Source organism: Oncorhynchus mykiss, chromosome 13, assembly GCF_013265735.2.
Source record: "Oncorhynchus mykiss isolate Arlee chromosome 13, USDA_OmykA_1.1, whole genome shotgun sequence".
Lineage (NCBI taxonomy): Eukaryota > Metazoa > Chordata > Actinopteri > Salmoniformes > Salmonidae > Oncorhynchus > Oncorhynchus mykiss.
This window is the reverse complement of record NC_048577.1, coordinates 18463618-18484996: the sequence shown is the minus strand read 5'-3', so window position 1 is coordinate 18484996 and position 21379 is coordinate 18463618. Positions and strand designations below refer to the sequence as shown.

General features: G+C 43.3%; 2 protein-coding genes across 4 annotated transcripts in view; one reads left to right on the top strand and one right to left on the bottom strand.

Annotated features, from left to right (window-relative positions):
- Positions 1–13140, bottom strand: part of ntn1a (netrin 1a) — a 97283-nt gene extending 84143 nt beyond the window's left edge. For both annotated transcript variants that reach the window (XM_036940471.1, XM_036940472.1), the window contains exons 1-2: positions 12849–13140; positions 11503–12568 (exon numbers count right to left, since the gene is read on the bottom strand). In XM_036940471.1, coding sequence (XP_036796366.1) covers positions 11503–12517 — 1015 coding nt within the window. In that variant the 5' untranslated portion in view covers positions 12518–12568; positions 12849–13140. The remainder of the gene's footprint in view (positions 1–11502; positions 12569–12848) is intronic.
- A 3773-nt stretch (positions 13141–16913) lies between these two features.
- LOC110485801 (phosphoinositide-3-kinase, regulatory subunit 5) overlaps positions 16914–21379 on the top strand; it is a 28596-nt gene continuing 24130 nt past the window's right edge. The window contains exon 1 of one of the 2 annotated variants that reach the window (XM_036940469.1): positions 16914–16945. The gene's annotated coding sequence lies outside the window, so the exon portion shown is untranslated. Of the gene's footprint in view, positions 16946–18588; positions 18863–21379 lie in introns of those variants that run through there. The other variant, XM_021556979.2, reaches the window with a different exon arrangement.

Here is a 21379-nt window from a genome sequence, read left to right as displayed (position 1 = left end):
CCCCCTTTGCAATCTATATCATTTGAGGAAAATGCTATCAAAGTTCTATCAGCACATTGACTGTAGTACTCGCGCTGCTGAAACACTCGACCACTGCTACTCCAACTTCCAGATGCCTTCAAGGCCCTCCCCCGCCCTCCTTTCGGCAAATCAGAACATGACTCCATTTTGCTCATCCCTTCCCTATAGACAGAAACTCAAACAGGAAGTACCCGTGCTAAGGCTATTCAACGCTGGTCTGACCAATCGGAATCCATGCTTCAAGATGGTTTTGATCATGCAGACATAGACATGTTCCGGGTAGCCTCAGAATAACATTGACGTATACACTGACACGGTGACTGAGTTCATCAGGAAGTGTATAGCGGATGTTGTTCCCACCGTGATTATTAAAACCTACCCAAATCAGAAACCGTGGATAGATTGCAGAATTTGTTTCAAAACTGAAAGCGCAAACCCTCACATTTAACCATGGCAAGGTGACTGGGAATATGGTTGAATACAAACAGTGTAGTTATTCCCTACGTAAAGCAATCAAACAGGCAAAACGTCAGTACAGAGACATAGTTGAGTCACTATTCAACGGCTCAGACACGAGACGTTTGTGGAAGGGTCTACAGACAATCACGGATTACAAAGAGAAAAGCAGCCACGTTGCGGACAATGACAAGGTAAACACCTTCTTCGCCCGCTTTGAGGATAACACAGTGCCAATGCTACGGCCCACTCCCAAGGACTGTGGGCTCTCGTTCTCCGTGGCCGATGTGGGTAAGACATTTAAACGTGTTAACCCTCACAAGGCTGCTGGACCAGATGGCATCACTAGCCACGTCCTCAGGGCATGCACAGACCAGCTGGCTGGAGTGTTTACGGACATATTCAATCTCGCTCTATCCCAGTCTGCTGTTCCCACTTGCTTCAAGATGGCCACCATTGTTCCTGTACCCAAGAAGGCAGAGGTAACTGAACTAAATGTCTATCCCCTTGTAGCACTCACTTCTGTCATCATGAAGTGCTTTGAAAGGCTAGTTAAGGATCATATCACCTCCACCTTATCTGACACACTAGACCCACTTCTATTTGCATTCCGCCCCAATAGATCCACAGATGATGCAATTGCCATCGCACTGCACACTGCCCTATCCCATCTGGACAAGAGGAAAACCTATGCAAGAATGCTGTTCATTGACTACAGCTCAGCCTTCAACACCCTAGTACCCTCCAAGCTCATCATTAAGCCGGGGCCCTGTGCAACTGCGTCTTGGAATTCCTGACAGGCCACCCCCAGGTGGGGAAGGTAGGAAACAACACCTCCACTTCACTGATCCTCAACACAGGGGCCCCAAAAGGGTGCGTGCTCAGCCCCCTCCTGTACTCCCTGTTCACCCATGACTGTGTGGCCACGCGTGCCTCCAACTTAATCATCAAGTTTGCAGACGACATAACAGTTGTAGGCCTGATTACCAAAAATGACGAGAGCCTACAGGGAGGAGGTGAGGGCCCTGGAGGAGTAGTGCCAGAAAAAATACCTCTCCCTCAACGTCATCAAAATGAAGGAGATGAACGTGGACTTCAGGAAACAGCATTTATGAACCTCCGTATCCTTCATCTTCAAAGGGCGACCGCCGCCCGCCAAACGCATCGACCATCCTGACACTCACCTGCCCGACAACGCCTGGCAAACAAACGGAGTGAGAAACAGAGGTGTGAAAAGAGTGTCCGAGTAGTTTGCACTTTGCACTGTGGCGTGGAGGCATGCTGGAAACAGGCCTGGCCCACCCCTCTTTTCCCGTCTCTGCCACCAATGCAACAGAATCCTTGGTGGCCCCTGGCCAGTACAGACGCAGGAGGGAGGTCTGGGCCTCCTCAGAAACCTAACATGTGGCTTCTCACTGTGGAGGAGGTTTCACAAATTACAGTTGTCTGTTTGGCTGTCTGTTTTGGCTGTCTGCTTCTGTGGCTGGTTTCAGTGAGCCCAGAATCAAAGTTACGGTCACAGTTATGTATCTGTGAGTTGGACTGGCTCTGTGGGTGTGTGTGACGTTGCAGGCATGCATGCCCGTATGTGAGTGCACGCATATGCTAAACTTAAACAGGGGCTGAGCAAGTTGCAAGGCTGTATAGAGCACAGTTAACCAAAAGTAGAAGTCCTTAGAGTGCGTCCAAATCCAGACTCTGAATAAACCATTATGCAATGGTTTAAAAAACAAGTCGTAAAACAGTGATAACACTTTGTAGGAAGGAGGTCATCTTTGCGTGAGGGAGGCCATTCACCCCTTTGAACTACCGGCACTGGTGTCGCGATTCTTCGGGGGGGGGGGGGGGGGGGGGGGGGGGGAATACGCCACAGTGCAAAGTGCAAACTACTCGGACACTCTTTTCACACCTCTGTTTCTCACTCCGTTTGTTTGCCAGGCGTTGTCGGGCAGGTGAGTGTCAGGATGGTCGATGCGTTTGGCGGGCGGCGGTCGCCCTTTGAAGATGAAGGATACGGAGGTTCATAAATGAATGGTGATCCTTGGTGGCAGCTCAAACATTAACCAAACCACAGCTCGGTCATCATGCCTCATCATGGTATCATTGTTAATGAATATTGCTGTTGTATTCAGTTGTAGGGGATCCTACATGAAATGAAAGGTGTGAAAGGACAACACTATACAGTATACTTTCTTGTGAAGGGTTGCTTTGTTTTTTCATTAAATCTGCAGGAGACCATATGAATGTAAATACTAGTCTTTACATTTTGACAATCTAACCGACATTCTCAAAATGATTGTCTTCATTGTAGTTCCCCCTTCTCCATTTCCAAAAACTTGAATTAGTTATTTCAGGTGAGAACGTTTTAATTACTGACATATCATCATGTCAATGTTGATCTTTCTTCCTTCAATGGAACTAGGGAAGATTCTATCAAAAAGACATCTCAGCAAAACACTGTTTCCTCTAAGCAAGTGGTTAGAGCATTTAAGCCCAATTATCTGAAGGGGAGCCAAATCTCAATGTCAATCCACCACCACAAGTCATCTTCCCCATGTCAATCAAACTGTTGATTGAAAATAACACCTGGGAGCGTATTTATTTAATGTAATCAGGCGAGAAAACCAGCAGGTCTGCTCAAATCGGCCAGATGATGTTGCGGTTTGAGGCTGGATAAGTGAAGTTATCTACGGGGGGGGGGGGGGGGGGGGGGGGGGGGGGGGGGGTGGGGGTGTTTCTCGGGAGGATGAGGGGGATCCATTGAGATTTGGACGGGCTTGAAGCGATGTCTGTGCCAAGTCACTGATTGAGTGCCTTGCGAAAGTATTCGGCCCCCTTGAACTTTGCGACCTTTTGCCACATTTCAGGCTTCAAACATAAAGATATAAAACTGTATTTTTTTGTGAAGAATCAACAACAAGTGGGACACAATCATGAAGTGGAACGACATTTATTGGATATTTCAAACTTTTTTAACAAATCAAAAACTGAAAAATTGGGCGTGCAAAATTATTCAGCCCCCTTAAGTTAATACTTTGTAGCGCCACCTTTTGCTGCGATTACAGCTGTAAGTCGCTTGGGATATGTCTCTATCAGTTTTGCACATCGAAAGACTGAACATTTTTCCCATTCCTCCTTGCAAAACAGCTCGAGCTCAGTGAGGTCGGATGGAGAGCATTTGTGAACAGCAGTTTTCAGCTCTTTCCACAGATTCTCGATTGGATTCAGGTCTGGACTTTGACTTGGCCATTCTAACACCTGGATATGTTTATTTTTGAACCATTCCATTGTAGATTTTGCTTTATGTTTTGGATCATTGTCTTGTTGGAAAACAAATCTCCGTCCCAGTCTCAGGTCTTTTGCAGACTCCATCAGGTTTTCTTCCAGAATGGTCCTGTATTTGGCTCCATCCATCTTCCCATCAATTTTAACCATCTTCCATGTCCCTGCTGAAGAAAAGCAGGCCCAAACCATGATGCTGCCACCACCATGTTTGACAGTGGGGATGGTGTGTTCAGGGTGATGAGCTGTGTTGCTTTTACGCCAAACATAACGTTTTGCATTGTTGCCAAAAAGTTCCATTTTGGTTTCATCTGACCAGAGCACCTTCTTCCACATGTTTGGTGTGTCTCCCAGGTGGCTTGTGGCAAACTTTAAACAACACTTTTTATGGATATCTTTAAGAAATGGCTTTCTTCTTGCCACTCTTCCATAAAGGCCAGATTTGTGCAATATACGACTGATTGTTGTCCTATGGACAGAGTCTCCCACCTCAGCTGTAGATCTCTGTAGTTCATCCAGAGTGATCATGGGCCTCTTGGCTGCATCTCTGATCAGTCTTCTCCTTGTATGAGCTGAAAGTTTAGAGGGACGGCCAGGTCTTGGTAGATTTGCAGTGGTCTGATACTCCTTCCATTTCAATATTATCGCTTGCACAGTGCTCCTTGGGACTTTTGAAGCTTGGGAAATATTTTTGTATCCAAATCCGGGTTTAAACTTCTTCACAACAGTATCTCGGACCTGCCTGGTGTGTTCCTTGTTCTTCATGATGCTCTCTGCGCTTTTAACGGACCTCTGAGACTATCACAGTGCAGGTGCATTTATACGGAGACTTGATTACACACAGGTGGATTGTATTTATCATCATTAGTCATTTAGGTCAACATTGGATCATTCAGAGATCCTCACTGAACTTCTGGAGAGAGTTTGCTGCACTGAAAGTCAAGGGGCTGAATAATTTTGCACGCCCAATTTTTCAGTTTTTGATTTGTTAAAAAAGTTTGAAATATCCAATAAATGTCGTTCCACTTCATGATTGTGTCGCAAAGTTCAAAAGGTCGCAAAGTTCAAGGGGGCCGAATACTTTCGCAAGGCACTGTATGCTTTCTATGCGCCGACAAAGTTCTAGAGCTGAGAGAAGGGCCCTCCCCCTCCTCTGCCCCGCCCTCTCCACCCACTCTATGAACAAGTAGAAAAACTACCGTGAAGTGGTTCTCAAAAAAAGATAAAGCCTGTTTCATCCAAAAAGTCTCTCTCTCTCTCATATTGTGTATGCCTCCAAGCATTCTTCTTAATCTCTCTGAATTATTCAAGACCCCTTCCCTCAACACTTTCAAGCTATGGAACCTGAAGCTAATAAAACAGGACAAACTCAGGCAGATAATGCAGTGGAACAGCATTGCATTTAATTTTCTGTATCTGAAAGACTTTCCTCCTAAAGTGATTGTCTTCCTCATCACAATTAGCTGAATTGGCGTCTCCTTCATTCTCCTTCAGATGCTGTAGTGTCACTCTGAGTGGATAGAGTTCTAAAGCAAGAGAATCTAGTTGATTCAATTGAGACACTTGCGTGCTTACTTACAGGTAGTTGAGCATCCTTGCTGACGCCGACCGAATTCAACATGACGAGACAGTCGTGATGAGAGAGTCTATCCATCCAGCCATGTCTGTCAGGCCGAGACTGGTCACACCTGAATTTATATTGAACCCACGATTCTTCCTCCTCCATGCCTCCATTCCTAAATGCATTAGATTACAAAGACGGTCTCCCGCGTGGCCTGTGAGAATCAATATCCCAAATGGACCTGGAAGTGCATGAAGGTCCTCTAAGATTCAGACGAACTAATCAGCAAAGTGCACATCAAGGAGGGAAGGTGACTTGCAACCTGTTTCAATGGGTTTTGTTTTGTAAGACCAACTGCATTCAAATCACTCCACAAATGCAAAGCTATTTGTAGTGGAATGTCTAGGCCTTATATATATATATATATATATACACTGCTCAAAAAAATAAAGGGAACACTAAAATAACACATCCTAGATCTGAATGAATGAAATATTCTTATTAAATAGTTTTTTCTTTACATAGTTGAATGTGCAGACAACAAAATCACACAAAAATAATCAATGGAAATCAAATGTATCAATCCATGGAGCTCTGGATTTGGAGTCACACTCAAAATTAAAGTGGAAAACCACACTACAGGCTGATCCAACTTTGATGTAATGTCCTTAAAACAAGTCAAAATGAGGCTCAGTAGTATGTGTGGCCTCCACGTGCCTGTGTGACCTCCCTACAATGCCTGGGCATGCTACTGATGAGGTGGCGGAAGGTCTCCTGAGGGATCTCCTCCCAGACCTGGACTAAAGCATCCGCCAACTCCTGAACAGTCTGTGGTGGATGGAGCGAGACATGATGTCCCAGATGTGCTTAATTGGATTCAGGTCTGGGGAACGGGCGGGCCAGTCCATAGCATCAATGCCTTCCTCTTGAAGGAACTGCTGACACATTCCAGCCACATGAGGTCTAGCATTGTCTTGCATTAGGAGGAACCCAGGGCCAACCGCACCAGCATATGGTCTCACAAGGGGTCTGAGGATCTCATCTCAGTAGCTAATGGCAGTCAGGCTACCTCTGGCGAGCACATGGAGGGCTGTGCGGCCCCCCAAAGAAATGCCACCCCACACCATGACTGACCCACCGCCAAACCGGTCATGCTGGAGGATGTTGCAGGCAGCAACACACGTCTGTCACATGTGCTCAGTGTGAACCTGCTTTCATCTGTGAAGAGCACAGGGCGCCAGTGGCGAATTTGCCAATCTTGGTGTTCTCTGGCAAATGCCAAACGTCCTGCACGGTGTTGGGCTGTAAGCACAACCCCCACCTGTGGACGTCGGTCCCTCATACCACCCTCATGGAGTCTGTTTCTGACCGTTTGAGCAGACACATGCACATCTGTGGCCTGCTGGAGGTCATTTTGCAGGGCTCTGGCAGTGCTCCTCCTGCTCCTCCTTGCACAAAGGCGGGGGTAGCGGTCCTGCTGCTGGGTTGTTGCCCTCCTACGGCCTCCTCCACGTCTCCTGATGTACTGGCCTGTCTCCTGGTAGCGCCTCCATGCTCTGGACACTACGCTGACAGACACAGCAAACCTTCTTGCCACAGCTCGCATTGATGTGCCATCCTGGATGAGCTTCACTACCTGAGCCACTTGTGTGGGTTGTAGACTCCATCTCATGCTACCACTAGAGTGAAAGCACCGCCAGCATTCAAAAGTGACCAAAACATCAGCCAGGAAGCATAGGACCTGAGAAGTGGTCTGTGGTTATCACCTGCAGAACCATTCCTTTATTGGGGGTGTCTTGCTAATTGTCTATAATTTCCACCTGTTGTCTATTCCATTTGCACAACAGCATGTGAAATGTATTGTCAATCAGTGTTGCTTCCTAAGTGGACAGTTTGATTTCACAGAAGTGTGATTGACTTGGAGTTGCATTGTGTTGTTTAAGTGTTCCCTTTATTTTTTTTGAGCAGTATATATATATATATATATATATATATATATATATATATATATATATATATATATATATATATATATATATATATATATATATATATATATATATATATATATATATGATAACCAATATCCAGGTTCAGTCAATGACAGCAAGTAGCAAGATTCAAGGACTTGGACAACGATCATCATCTGGAGAGAGATCCTGACAGACTAATAGGCTGTACACATTTCTTATTCTCAGCCATTGGATTGGCTCTTTGGACCATGACAAAAACAAGTGCCTATCATTATCTCTATAATAAAATAGAAGTACCTATCCCTATGTTGTGTTTCACACACCGTAGAAAAAGATGCTGGTCTTGATGACGTTTCCTTTCCCCACCTGGCGCTTCCTTTCTCATTTACTCTGACTGTCCCCACTCCGCATCACTTTCGAATTCTACACTAGATAAACTCTGTAACTGAGAACCTGTTATGACTGCAGAGGATCCAGAGAGAGTCTTTCAATTTACTGACTGTCAAATAGTGCTGGAAGCGTTCAATATTTCAGCACATCCAACCAAGCAGCTCATAGCAAAGCTTATCGTATAGTACAGTACATCTCGTTCTGACATCACTTCTCTGTTACTGAAGCTTATAGTACACACAGTGTTCTGTCCTAGCCATATCTTTATGCTACAATTACTGATTGCAGTGGAGGCTGCTGAGGGGAGGACGGCACATAATAATGGCTGGAATGGAGTTAATGGAATGGCATCAAACACATGGAAACAATGTATTTGATACCATTCCCTTTATTCCGCTCCAGCCATTCACACAAGCCCGTCCTCCACATTTAAGGTTCCACCAACCTCCTGTGACTAATTGCTTTTACAGGTGGTAACAGACAACAGCACTATGCCACACACTACCACCCCAACTCCACCTCACCCTCTCAAAAACCCAGAGAGGTGTCAGGCAGACTATTCTTCTCCCTGAGGCGGTGTTTGTTTTAGCAGAGGGTGTGCGACCACAGCACCCCTCCGCACCCCGCTCTGCACGCCTTGTCTAACGGAGCAGGCGGCCCGCAGCACAAACAGCGCAGAGGAATGTATTGCTACAGGGTGTGTGTGTGTGTGTGTGTGTGTGTGTGTGTGTGTGTTGACAACATGATTGATACAATGAGTGATGCTCCTTTGTGGCCCCATGCGAGACACACCACACACACACACGACACACACACACACATGCTGTTCCGGTAAAAAAATAAAGTGTCAAGGATACTGGGGATAGGGGGGAACAATTCATTCTTCATTCCTATAGCGGAGTGGTTGTGTCTAAACAAGTCTGTTTGCTTTTCCAGGATGGGAGCCCTGGCGACCCAAGGAGGGAGGCACAGCCTTCCTTTCCTCCTCACAGAAACCGCCACTGACAATCACTTATTCATTTGTATTCATTTGTCACAGGGGTTAAGGGCGCTGTACTGCAGCGCCAGCTGTGCCACCAGAGACTCTGGGTTCACGCCCAGGCTCTGTCGCAACCGGCCGCGACCGGGAGGTCCGTGGGGCGACGCACAATTGGCCCAGCGTCGTCCGGGTTAGGGAGGGCTTGGCCAGTAGGGATATCCTTGACTCATCGCGCACCAGCGACTCCTGTGGCGGGTCGGGCGCAGTGCACGCTAACCAAGGTTGGTGTTTCCTCCAACACATTGTTGCGGCTGGCTTCCGGGTTGGATGCGCGCTGTGGGTTGTGTATCGGAGGACGCATGACTTTCAACCTTTGTCTCTTGCCCCGTACGGGAGTTGTAGCAATGAGACAAGATAGTAGCTACTAAACAATTGGATACCACGAAATTGGGGAGAAAAGGGGGCGAAAAAAAATATATAAAAAAAAATATAGAAATACCGAGACAAAGTTGGAGTTTGAGTCAGTTCACTTTACTGTTGGGTAACGAGGAGTCTCCTTTTTTTTTTTAGCCCTTTTTCTCCCCAATTTCGTCATCATCATCATCTTTTCCATCAGCAATGTCTCGAGACACACAGCCCTAATAAGTCTTGAACTATTATTATCAATGTTTGGTATACAATGCCAATGAAATACTGCACATTTTCAGAGTTGATATAGAGTACTGACACATACATTATGCAGCAATGCGGTTGATGAAGTCGTTTAGGTACTACGGTCAGGGAACCACACCCCACTAGGCCTACCTCTCATCTTAACCTTGATAGCATGCATGTATCGGGCAGTTACTTGGCTTATAAAGGGTGAGATATTTCACAAGGAATCAATTCCCTTCGCTTACATCAACAACCCATAATCACAACTTTTAACCACACTCATCATGATAAAATCGTATACAACACCAACAGTCAACAGCCAAGTCAATATCCGACTACAATTTTCCAATAATTCATTCTCCTTTATCTAAACCAGTAGCACTCACATTCTCATGCACGCTCCCTCTCTCTCCTCATCTAAGCATGAATACATACTATCTTTAAGTGGGTCTTAGGCATGTCTGGCAATAAAAGCAACTACCATATCTTTGATTCTGCTGCGGCATTGTCTCCATCTCTATAGCAGCTGATTGAGCCTCGCTGTTGGAAACAGTGTGTTGAAAGGCACGATGTGATAACTTCCTCTATGTGCTTTATTAGTCTTCATGGGGGCAGACGGGGAAGCATAAATCTAAATGGGCCGGTTCATTGAAGATCGGAGTAGATATGGATTCCGGTTCCTTTTCTTCTTGTAGGCCTAAAGCAATTCACACGAATTAACTATGTCCGATGATATCGTTGAAGAGCAGCACATAATACAAAGCGGCTCATATGAATACTAATAAGTAGCCTATTAATAATATTTAGAATGATTACAATAGTAATGATAACGTGTTATGGTTGTAATTAATAATGATTGCCTAATAATATCACATGTATTTGAGTATTAGGCTTAATAGGTGGATTAACAATTAGCAGATTGTTTCCAATTAAGAAAAAATCATATTGTAATGTTTAAAAAATAAATAAAAAAAAGGCAATTTCTTTTGATATAATAACAACAACAATAACCATTATAATAAAAGTTTCGGGATGAAATAATGATTTTTTTTATATACTTTTTTTTTTAAATAATAGTTTTATGATACATAAATTAACGTAATTTAGACCTATAATTCACTTTGATTCAAACGATAATTAAACGGGCAGAGAAGTCTGTTCAATTACTGTGGTGGTGCAGTTTAAATGCGCTTGAAATAAATGACAGTGCGTCGCTTTATTGTAGCGATAAAGTTGGAACTGTACATCAGTTTTCCCCATGAGAAACATTTCAACGCGGTGAATGATTAGACATTGTGATGTGGCGGTCTTTCTGAAGTGGGTGGTTGTTATAAACCTCCATTTGAGCTATGGCGGTAATGGGCTTTTAGGTTTTCAAATTGAGATGTGACTTTTTATGTGCATGGACGCGCGACATCATTTCATTGAAAGAGTGCATTTTGTGCCGTGCCGAACAGTTATTTTGGTTTATCCTTAATTCAGACCTCTTTAACAACCATACAAGCCTTCTTTTTGATGGCCTACATTTTCAAATCACATCAGTATCATGTTTTAATGAAGGCATGGTCTATTAATACAGCGTGGGCTGATCAGACTAAAATTGACATAGCCTAATAAAATGCTTAAAACTATAAAAATGAATTTAGAGACAAAATAATAATAAAAATGTATTATTATTATTATTACATTTTAATACTAATAAGGATTTTAAATTGTTTTCCAGAACTATATAAACTACAACAAAGGATAGGCCATTTTTCCTCGAGCCTTAGAGTTGGAGTTGGAAACCTAAATTACACAGGTTTTGTAAAACTTGTGTGTACTTGTTGGTGCGTAATATGATGTGCTATAATCCCATTTTTAATTCATGACAATACAAATAACTCTTGTAGTATTTCGACAACTTTCATCCAGAGAAAATACGCCTATCTGAATCTTTGTTTTTCAACAGAACTGACAAATGCGCAGTGCCCACCTTAGCAATTAACTCAACCAACCAATACCAACATTACCAAACTTAAAAACAGTCAAATCTCCCATGACTGTACAAACAAGAGTCAAACAATAATATAATTTACGCCAAATGTATTTTCGCTTGTGATACAGGCATTGTGTGGAAAGGAAACTGCTGCAGTGCTTTAAAGATAATTTGGATGGTTTTTGGAGATTGTACTGTTTTGACTTACCGACACATTCGTTGGCTTCTCTAGCTGTTGCGCGTTGCCACGGCCGATCATAATGGAAAGGCTTGCACCTGTCGCACTCCGGTCCCGCGGTATTATGTTTGCACTCACAAACAAGGTTTCCATCCCTGTCTTTTACGCACCGCGAAGCGTGGCCATTGCATTTGCATCGACCGCCAACTTGCAGATCGGACACCGCATAGAAATAAGAGTCCCGGGCTAGCTCCGAGTCATCCTCGTTCTCATCACCGAAAGTGTGCAATCGGCTGAACGTCACCTTGATATCCGTGGCGGTGACCCAGTCCTGGAGCACCGGCGAGTTGTCGAAGTCGTGCGCCGACGGTCTGCCGTCCAGAGTGCTGAAGGCAATGAGACCGCCGGATAGAGGGTGCATGTCCGTGTGGGAGTCCGTGCATATCGCCTCTTGTTCGTTCTGTTTGGTAATGGTGGCCTTGCTCGGTTTGGTGTACATTTTCCTGCACTGGGCCGAATAGTATTGGAAAGGTACCCAAGATTTGCCGTAGTCCATAGACTTGAAGATAGCCATAGATTCGGGTCGAGGTGAGCAGAACTGCAGGCTTACGTAGGTGACTTCGAATTTCTTGCCCAGTGACAGTGTTATGGTGACGTTTTGGGGGTATTGGATGTAATTTTCCGATTGCCAACATGTGAGATTATGGGGGTTGTTGAGATCCGTTAGATATGTCGGTGGGTGATACTTTTTGGGGTCCGAGGCATCGCAAGTATGGCAGTTCCTATTTCTCTCATCGCCCTTCTCTGTTACCAAACAGTACCTACCCGGGGTTTTACCACAGGTGCTGGAAGTGCGGACTTCCTTTCCGAAAGCAGAGTTCACAAAATCGGGGATGCATCTCCTCGGGTTACCGTTCTCGTCGTAGCAAGGGTCCGGGGGGGATGTTTGCGCGGCGAACATGCTCGCCCCATAGCCACCGAGCACCCCCTCTACCACAAAGGAAATGGTCACGACAGTGACCACGGTATCCAAAATCCTTAGCATTGTAGTCCTTGTTCTTCAGTGTCTCGTGCGCTGAAAAACGCCAGCCGTTCCCTGAAAAGAGAGATAATAAATAAGACACTTTTGCAAGATGTCCAAAAGAGCACGGCAGATGTAAAGCTATGATTTAAAATAGAAAAGCAACACCTCAATAGATATTTGAATTTACCATGCACATAGATCGAATAACATTTTCATATAGATTACCATCACATGAAAAGCCTACATCAAATAAAATTTGAACCGTTATTAATATGAACACACTGTCAGAAGAAATGTACTTATAACATTAGCCTTTCATAATGCACCTATTAAGTGAAATAAATGGGCTTACGAGGTTAAGAAATCTCCTCATATGACACTATTCCTCGGAATAATAATTCAGCTAGGCAGAAAAGTCATTCAAATATTTCGGTCGGGTGCCTGTCCTGTCACAAGCGCGATCTGTTGTGTTCTTGTTTGTTTTATTTTGAATCTCCGGGAGTAAAATATCTACACGCGTCTAGATGTAAGAGCCGCTACTCTCGCTCTGTCTGTTTCACTCCCTGTGTGCCCGTCTTTCTCATTCACTCACTCCCTTCCTCTATCCCTCTATCTCTGTCTGCCGCACTGACCGTAGAGAAAGTGAAGGACGATTGGAGCGTCTGCAGAGTTTGAGGTCATCTTGAGGAGTGACACTCCCGCGTAAAAAGAGTGAACAACGACATCCACTGGTAGTTTATCGATAACAAGATAGATACGGGTAATTAAGTGCCACGCGAAGGAACAACAAACTGATCAAGTTTATCTGATTATCACGTAGATTATATCACGTAGATTACATAATCCAAGGCTTCCATATAAAACCGTTTCTATATTGCTAAACGAAATTGAAGTTTATATTTCATCATGAATATTGACTTTGTCACATGAGCCTTTTATTAGGTTAAAATATATGCTTTTTAATCTATTTATTATTAGTAGTAGTAGTAGTACTATTATTATTGTTATTTCTAGGGTATTATGGTGCATTTGTATTTCATAATTTAGACTGTGAGCCAGTTAAGAGTTATTAAGCATATTATACGCATGCCTAATGGTTTTTTTCTTCCCATTCGGTAAGCCTATCAGTTTTCCAAAAGTTTAAATAATCAAACCTTCATGGAAACCAAGTGCAAATAACGAAAAAGTTTGTCCTATTCTATAATATGATAAGACTTCTGTGCATATATTATAAACTGCTCAAGACCACTATAAAAATATGACTTTTTCGATATTTCTGACTTCACAATTGTTGAAGAAAATAAATGCAGTGAATACTATGCTTATTATATCTCTCGTAATGCTTCCATAGCCTTTTCATTGGGGATTACGCCTATAATACACTATATATACAAAAGTATGGGGACACGCCCTCAAATGATGAATTCGGCTATTTCAGCCACACCCCTTGGTACCAGGTGTATACGATCGAGCACACAGCCATGCAATCTCCATAGTCAAACATTGGCAGTAGAATGGACTTACAGAAGAGCTCAGTGACTTTCAATGTGGGGCTGTCATAGGATGCAACCTTGTCAACAAGTCAGTTCCTCAAATGTCTGCCCTGCTAGAGCTGGCCTGTCATCTGTAAGTTCAGTTATTGTGAAGTGGAAACCTCTAGGAGCAACAACGGCTCAGCCGCGAAGAGGTAGGCCACACAAACTCACGTAATGAAACCGCCAAGTGCTGAAACGCGTAGCACGTAAAAAAATTCATCTTTCCTGGGTTGTAACACTCACTACCAAGATCCAAACGGCCTCTGAAAGCAACGTCAGCACGATAACTGTTCATTGGGTGCTTCATGAAATGGGTTTCCATGGCCAAGCAGCTGCACACAAGCCTAAGATCACCATGCGCAATGCCAAGTGTCGGCTGGAGTGGTGTAAAGCTTGCCGCCCTTGGACTCTGGAGCAGTGTAAACTTGTTCTCTGGAATGATGAATCACGCTTCACCATCTGACAGTCTGACAGACGAATCTGGGTTAGGCAGATGTCAGAAGAATGCTACCTGCCCAAATGCATAGTACCAACTGTGAAGTTTGGTGGAGGAGGAATAATGGTCTGGGGCTGTTTTTCATGGTTCGGGCTAGGCCCCTTAGTACCAGTAAAGGGAAATCTTAAGGCTACAGCATACAATTACATTCTAGAATGTATTACATTCTATTCTGTGCTTCCACCTTTGTGGCAACAGTTTGGGGAAGGCCCTTTCCTCTTTCAGCATGACAATGTCCCTGTGCACAAAGTGAGGTCCATACAGAAAGGGTTTGTCGAGATCGGTGTGGAAGGACTACAAATAGGCCCTGCAGTGTAGGCCTGCTCTATTGCTAGAATAGTGTGTTCAAATCAGCAAATTCTCTGTTGTAAATTGAGTTCAAGAGCTTGATAAATCTGTTATAACCCTAGGAGCCATTTTGGCCTACTAATATATATATATATATACACACACATACATACTTCATTTTCTTATACTAGGCTCTAAGATGATGGATAAATGAAGATATCCCATCAAGGCCGTTTACCATTGGAAAATAATGTCATATTTCCGGTATACTTAGATGCAGTCAGGGATTATAACCAGTAACAAATTTGTAACATACATGTATTGTATGAATTGGAATTCATATCATACTATATTTTCCACGACCCGTTTTGGCTGCTGAGCACGACTTTCAAAACTACTGGCTGAAATTATGTAAAACCTTTGGAGCATCTGGGTGGCTCTCCCATAAGACTTGGCCATAGAGATAGATAGTGGACCTTAGGGCCCAAAATCCTGTTTTAGCATGGGCAGCGCCATTAAGAACTTTCACCATTTTGAAGTAGTCTACTTGTTGGGACTTCCTATGGGTTAAGGAAGGATCACATTATTCCATCCTGGTCATCGGGAGGGATCAGCCAATGAATTATACTTGTTAGCAAACATTCCACAACTGCAGGTGGCAATAAATCACAAATCTTGGTTTTATACCAGTTCAAACAACACTCTAGGTTTTCCACCATTCATTTTTCCCATAGGGGATTGTAGAAACACTTAAAATAAGGCCTGTGTTTTGTGTAGGCTTATCCTGGTGTGACGTTTAGGTAACCATGTAAATCTCTCTAGGACAAGGTGACTTTTACCAATATATTTGCCTGTATTTACCCCCAAAAAATGAAATGCCAATTAGCTGCTAATGGCTATCATAAAGAACTACAAATGCCATAATGATCTGGAAAAGACTGCCGAATCGAGGAAAAGGTAAGAATCTCTGGATAAACTAATGTTAGCTAAATTTATTAATGAATAAATGGCCTACATTTCTTTAAATGTAACATTTTGTGAACGGTCTTGTGTTTTAAATTGACACAATACCTGTTAGCAAATGTGTCAGCTAGTAGCCTGGTCTCAGAGGCTAGATGTAACATAGTAAATGTAAGTCTGGGATACTCAAATTAGTATGATATGTTACGTTTGGTATGTTTACATAAGACAGATAGTTACGTAAGGCAAAAACAAAAGTAGTGTGGGTTGGTCAGGGTGGATGGGTAGGTGTATACTGCGAATGTCTAGTAACCCAAAGTTGTTTCATCATGTGCAACTTTAGCATTTTAGCTAATTAGAAACAAACTACTTACTCCTTTTTAGCTAATTTGCAACTACTTAGCATGTTAGCTAACCCTTCCCCTAACTTTAACCCTTTAACCTAACTGCTAAACTTAACCTTAACACCTAACCCCTAGCCTAGCTAACATTAGCAAGCTAGCTTACGTTAGCCACCTAGCTAGAATTTGTAACATATTGTATCATACGTTTTGCAAATATGTAACATATTGTGCATTTTGCAACTCCGTAACATATTATACATTTGCAAATTCATAACATATAATATGAATTGTAATTCATAACATATTGTACACTTTGCAACTTTGTAAAATATAGTACACATTGTAAATTGTAACACATCATATGAAATGGGTGATGGACATTCACACATTAATACATACCATACTAAATGGAGTGTCTTAGATTTACATACAGAATAATACAAATTCTCTGAGACCAGGTTGCAGCCACGTGCAGGAGCTTCCAGCGATTTGTAGTCTTGCATGATGTCTACTTAGATGCAAATTATATTTTCAAATCTGAGAGTAAATAGAGCCGAATATATTGATAAAAGTTACCTTGTCCAAGAGACAATTACATGGTTATCAAAACGTCACGCCAGGGTGAGCCTACACGAAACACAGTCCTTATTTTAAGTGTTTCTAAAATTTCATATGGGAAAAATGAGTGATGGAAAAACAATTGGAATCATTTCCCTGTTTGACTGCTAGGTTTTATGGGTATTATGACATCTCTATGGGGCTCTATATCTTGGGTCATGGGTCACGTGTGTAGGCACATAGTTGACCAGGAAGTGGGAATGCACAGGTATGGAGAGCATACATTTGACCGTTTATACATTGGAACGATGATTTCGCATATGGTATGGTTTTTTATATTTGCTTCGCTGCTAATAAAAGGGCAAGAGACTCCACCAAAGATCCCGTCTGGAAAATGGTTTGTTTGGCACGCGTTAATGGACATTTGCTAACACCTATGCTAGAGTGGCTGTCAGGAACGTATATCTAGGTTGTCAGAACAATGATGTCAGCAGCATTTATTTTTATTGCGTATTCCATTTATCTCTTCAGATGGCTGTGGAGTGGGAAGTTGATGTTCTGCATTGTTTGTCAAGCACCTGTAGCACGTTTAATATCCCGAGGCTGTGGAAAGAGCGCCATCTTATGGGAACAGAATGGAACTTGGTACGTTTGTTCCAAACGTTGAGACAATGTAGTGCTGTTTATCCAACATTGACCAATATTAATCTGGCACCTTTTTGATATTCTGTGCAGTAGTCAAAGAACTAGGGAAGTTTCGTGATAACCCACGTCCATGTCCTCACCACTGCTGTAGTCTAATGACTTCATAACAGGAGGTGGCAGTAGTTCACCACTGTTGTTGTAGGTTGGCTAACTGGGCTGGCTACTGTACTTTGTGGGGTCTATTCAATCTCATTGGCATGATGGCATCTGTGTAATAGTGGCCTTCACTGGTTGAACTGCAAGTGGAGAACCATCTTTATTATTAGACTGAGCCTCTTCTCCCAATAACTCAAATGCACATTTAAAGTCAGTTTAAATGATATCATTTTCACCTTTGACCTTTCTAGAGCTATTATAGTAATCATGGACTTCAGACTTCCAGAGTAGGGCCTATATAAAAAAAAGTGATAGGAATAAAGTAATCCATCCCAACCCCAGAGTAATACAGGAACTACTCACATTCCCCTTCATTGTGAACCTCATGAAGTTACTGTTTATTTACTGCCATTGTTTTTAGCTAATGCATCGCGTCCTGTTCCCTCTCAGAGAGGGGGAGAGAGAGGGGGAGAGAGAGGGGAGGGGGAGGGATTTACCGTAACACATGAAATGCAAATCACAGTCAAAGTGGCATCAGGGGAAGTAGGGAGACCAATAGTGCTGCCCTGAGTGAGAAGAAAACAGTTGGCAGAGAAAATGACAGAACTGCTGAATTGGACCTGGAACAGTGGCTGTTCCAATGAGCCCAGATCCATTTTTTCATTTCAAAATAGGCTTGTTGTTATGTAGATATTAACCATTTAGAAAGTCAGTGTAAAACTAAAAGTAGTTGTTTTGTTTCTATTAGTATCCATTTATTATTCATCACACAATTCAGAGTTCAGTTGACATGTGAATCAACTTGAACTTGGACAAACTCTCAGGTGTGTTTTCTCTCAAGCGTATCGGGTAGAGAGATGTGAAACCTACCTTTGCAAAGACGGGGCAAAATGCTATTGGGATTAGTAATAAATATGGTCAATCCTATTAAATCAATGACCCAGCCAGTCAAAACTAGAAATTGAAACATCAAAGCCCAACATTCAAAACAATGTAACACATTTTTAGTCATGAAAATAGCAGGGAAACAAACAAACGAGACAAATTACTTCCTTTAGGGAGGCCAACAGACACCCACACTCTGCCTTCCTCATTGTGCTTACATGCACCTCTCTCATTCACTTCCTGTTTGACACAAGCCCTCTGCGTGTACAGGGACTATATCTCCACTACTACTACTACTACTACTACTGTGGCTACTGTGACTGGTGGTAGTCTACAGCTGTTGTTTCTCTGGAGCCCTACACAGCACTAGTGGCTCATCTGCGCTCCCCCTCTTCTCTCTTGTGAATGAATGGCAGTGGGATTGGTGTCATTGGACCTGAGGGGCTTTCGCACAAACTAACGCCGAAAGGCTATGGATGTTACTGGACGATAACAGCAGGTAAGCCGTGTGGAGGACTAGTGGGCTATCTCCTAAAGGGGATCTGGTGCGTTGTCTGTGGTTGTAAGCCTGCAAGGCTATTGTCTTTTCACAATGCATGCTTTTGTTGCACAGTCGATGGTGCGCTGGGCTTCGGGCCAGAAGGTTGACGGTTAAGGGACGTGGTAGCCCCGACTGGGACTCGAACCCAGGTCCAGCAACTGCCAAGAGGTCCGAACTCACACGCGGCATCTAAATTACTGGAGCCTAAATCCAGAATAATAGGCAATAGAAAAGTTTCAGAAGTGTAACGTCTGGACAATTTGTAAAGTACTGAAGTGTCTGACTCCAGACTCAGACATTAAAAATTAAATTATATTCAAATTAAGACATTTGACCTTGGATATGAGTTAGTATTGTCAGTTGTCTTCATCTGTGGACGATGCCTTATTGTTGCCATTGCGCCCACAACTGCAAATGGAGAAAATACTGGTTCCATACATCTGAGAAGGGAACATTTTGTATTTGCACTAATCCTGGGAGTAGACTCGCCAATCGAATAAACCTAACCAATGCCCAAGTGTCATATCATTTCCTCAATGCTTGTGTTTCTGAGTTTGTGGCTGGCGGTTGGTCCAGGGGTGTAAGAAAAGGGTATTATGGGTCTGCTGAGTGGCGCAGCGGTCTAAGGCACTGCATCTCAGAGGCATCACTACAGACCCTGGTTTGATTCCAGACTGTACCGGCCGTGATAGGGCGGCGCACAATTAGCCCATCCAGGTTAGTTTGGCCGGGGAAGGCCGTCATTGTAAATAAGAATTTGTTCTTAACTGACTTGCCTAGTTAAACAAAATAAATAAATCGAAATAAGGATAGTTACAATTTCTGGTGATGGGGTATTCTGGATAGTTGAGGTCATTATCCATTAAACTGATAGTTATTTTACTTGCAAATTCCACAAATGGATCAATTAAAATGTGACTGACTATCAGAAACAACACAGATAAACCCAACTGGGCTTATTAAACTGCTTGAGTTTGTGGTAGATTATGTTAAAGTGATGGGAAAGGCTAAGGGGCTGTCAAAATAATGTCACTGACACACAAGGAAGTAAACTTGCAGACCCCCACCAAGCAGCATTTTGGTGGCTTATTTTTAGACACCCTGTGATTGTACTGTCATTATTCTAATACACAATGAGGAAGTTGATGAATAAGCATGTGTTGGTTGCATGGATACAGTATGCATGCAAACGATTTTTATATATACAGTGGGGAGAACACGTATTTGATACACTGCGGATTTTGCAGGTTTTCCTACTTACAAAGCATGTCTAATTTTTATCATAGGTACACTTCAACTGTGAGACGGAATCTAAAACAAAAGTCCAGAAAATCACATTGTATGATTTGTAAGTAATTTATTTGCATTTTATTGCATGACATAAGTATTTGATACATCAGAAAAGCAGAACTTAATATTTGGTACAGAAACCTTTGTTTGCAATTACAGAGATCATACGTTTCCTGTAGTTCTTGACCAGGTTTGCACACACTGCAGCAGGGATTTTGGCCCACTCCTCCATACAGACCTTCTCCAGATCCTTCAGGTTTCGGGGCTGTCGCTGGGCAATACGGACTTTCAGCTCCCCCCTAAGATTTTCTATTGGGTTCAGGTCAGGAGACTGGCTAGGCCACTCCAGGACCTTGAGATGCTTTTTACTGAGCCACTCCTCAGTTGGCCTGGCTGTGTGTGTCGGGTCGTTGTCATGCTGGAAGACCCAGCCACGACCCATCTTCAATGCTCTTACTGAGGGAAGGAGGTTGTTGGCCAAGATCTCGCGATACATGGCCCCATCCATCCCCTCAATACGGTGCAGTCGTCCTGTCCCCTTTGCAGAAAAGCATCCCCAAAAATGATGTTTCCACCTCCATGCTTCACAGTTGGGATGGTATTCTTGGGGTTGTACTCATCATTCTTCTTCCTCCAAACACGGCGAGTGGAGTTTAGACCAAAAAGCTCTATTTTTGTCTCATCAGACCACATGACCTTGTCCCATTTCTCCTCTGGATCATCCAGATGGTCATTGGCAAACTTCAGATGGGCCTGGACATGCGCTGGCTTGAGCAGGGGGACCTTGCGTGCGCTGCAGGATTTTAATCCATGACGGCGTAGTGTGTTACTAATGGTTTTCTTTGAGACTGTGGTCCCAGCTCTCTTCAGGTCATTGACTAGGTCCTGCCGTGTAGTTCTGGGCTGATCCCTCACCTTCCTCATGATCATTGATGCCCCACGAGGTGAGATCTTGCATGGAGCCCCAGACCAAGGGTGATTGACCGTCATCTTGAACTTCTTCCATTTTCAAATAATTGCGCCAACAGTTGTTGCCTTCTCACCAAGCTGCTTGCCTATTGTCCAGTAGCCCATCCCAGCCTTGTGAAGGTCTACAATTTGATCCCCAATGTCCTTATACAGCTCTCTGGTCTTGGCCATTGTGGAGAGGTTGGAGTCTGTTTGATTGAGTGTGTGGACAGGTGT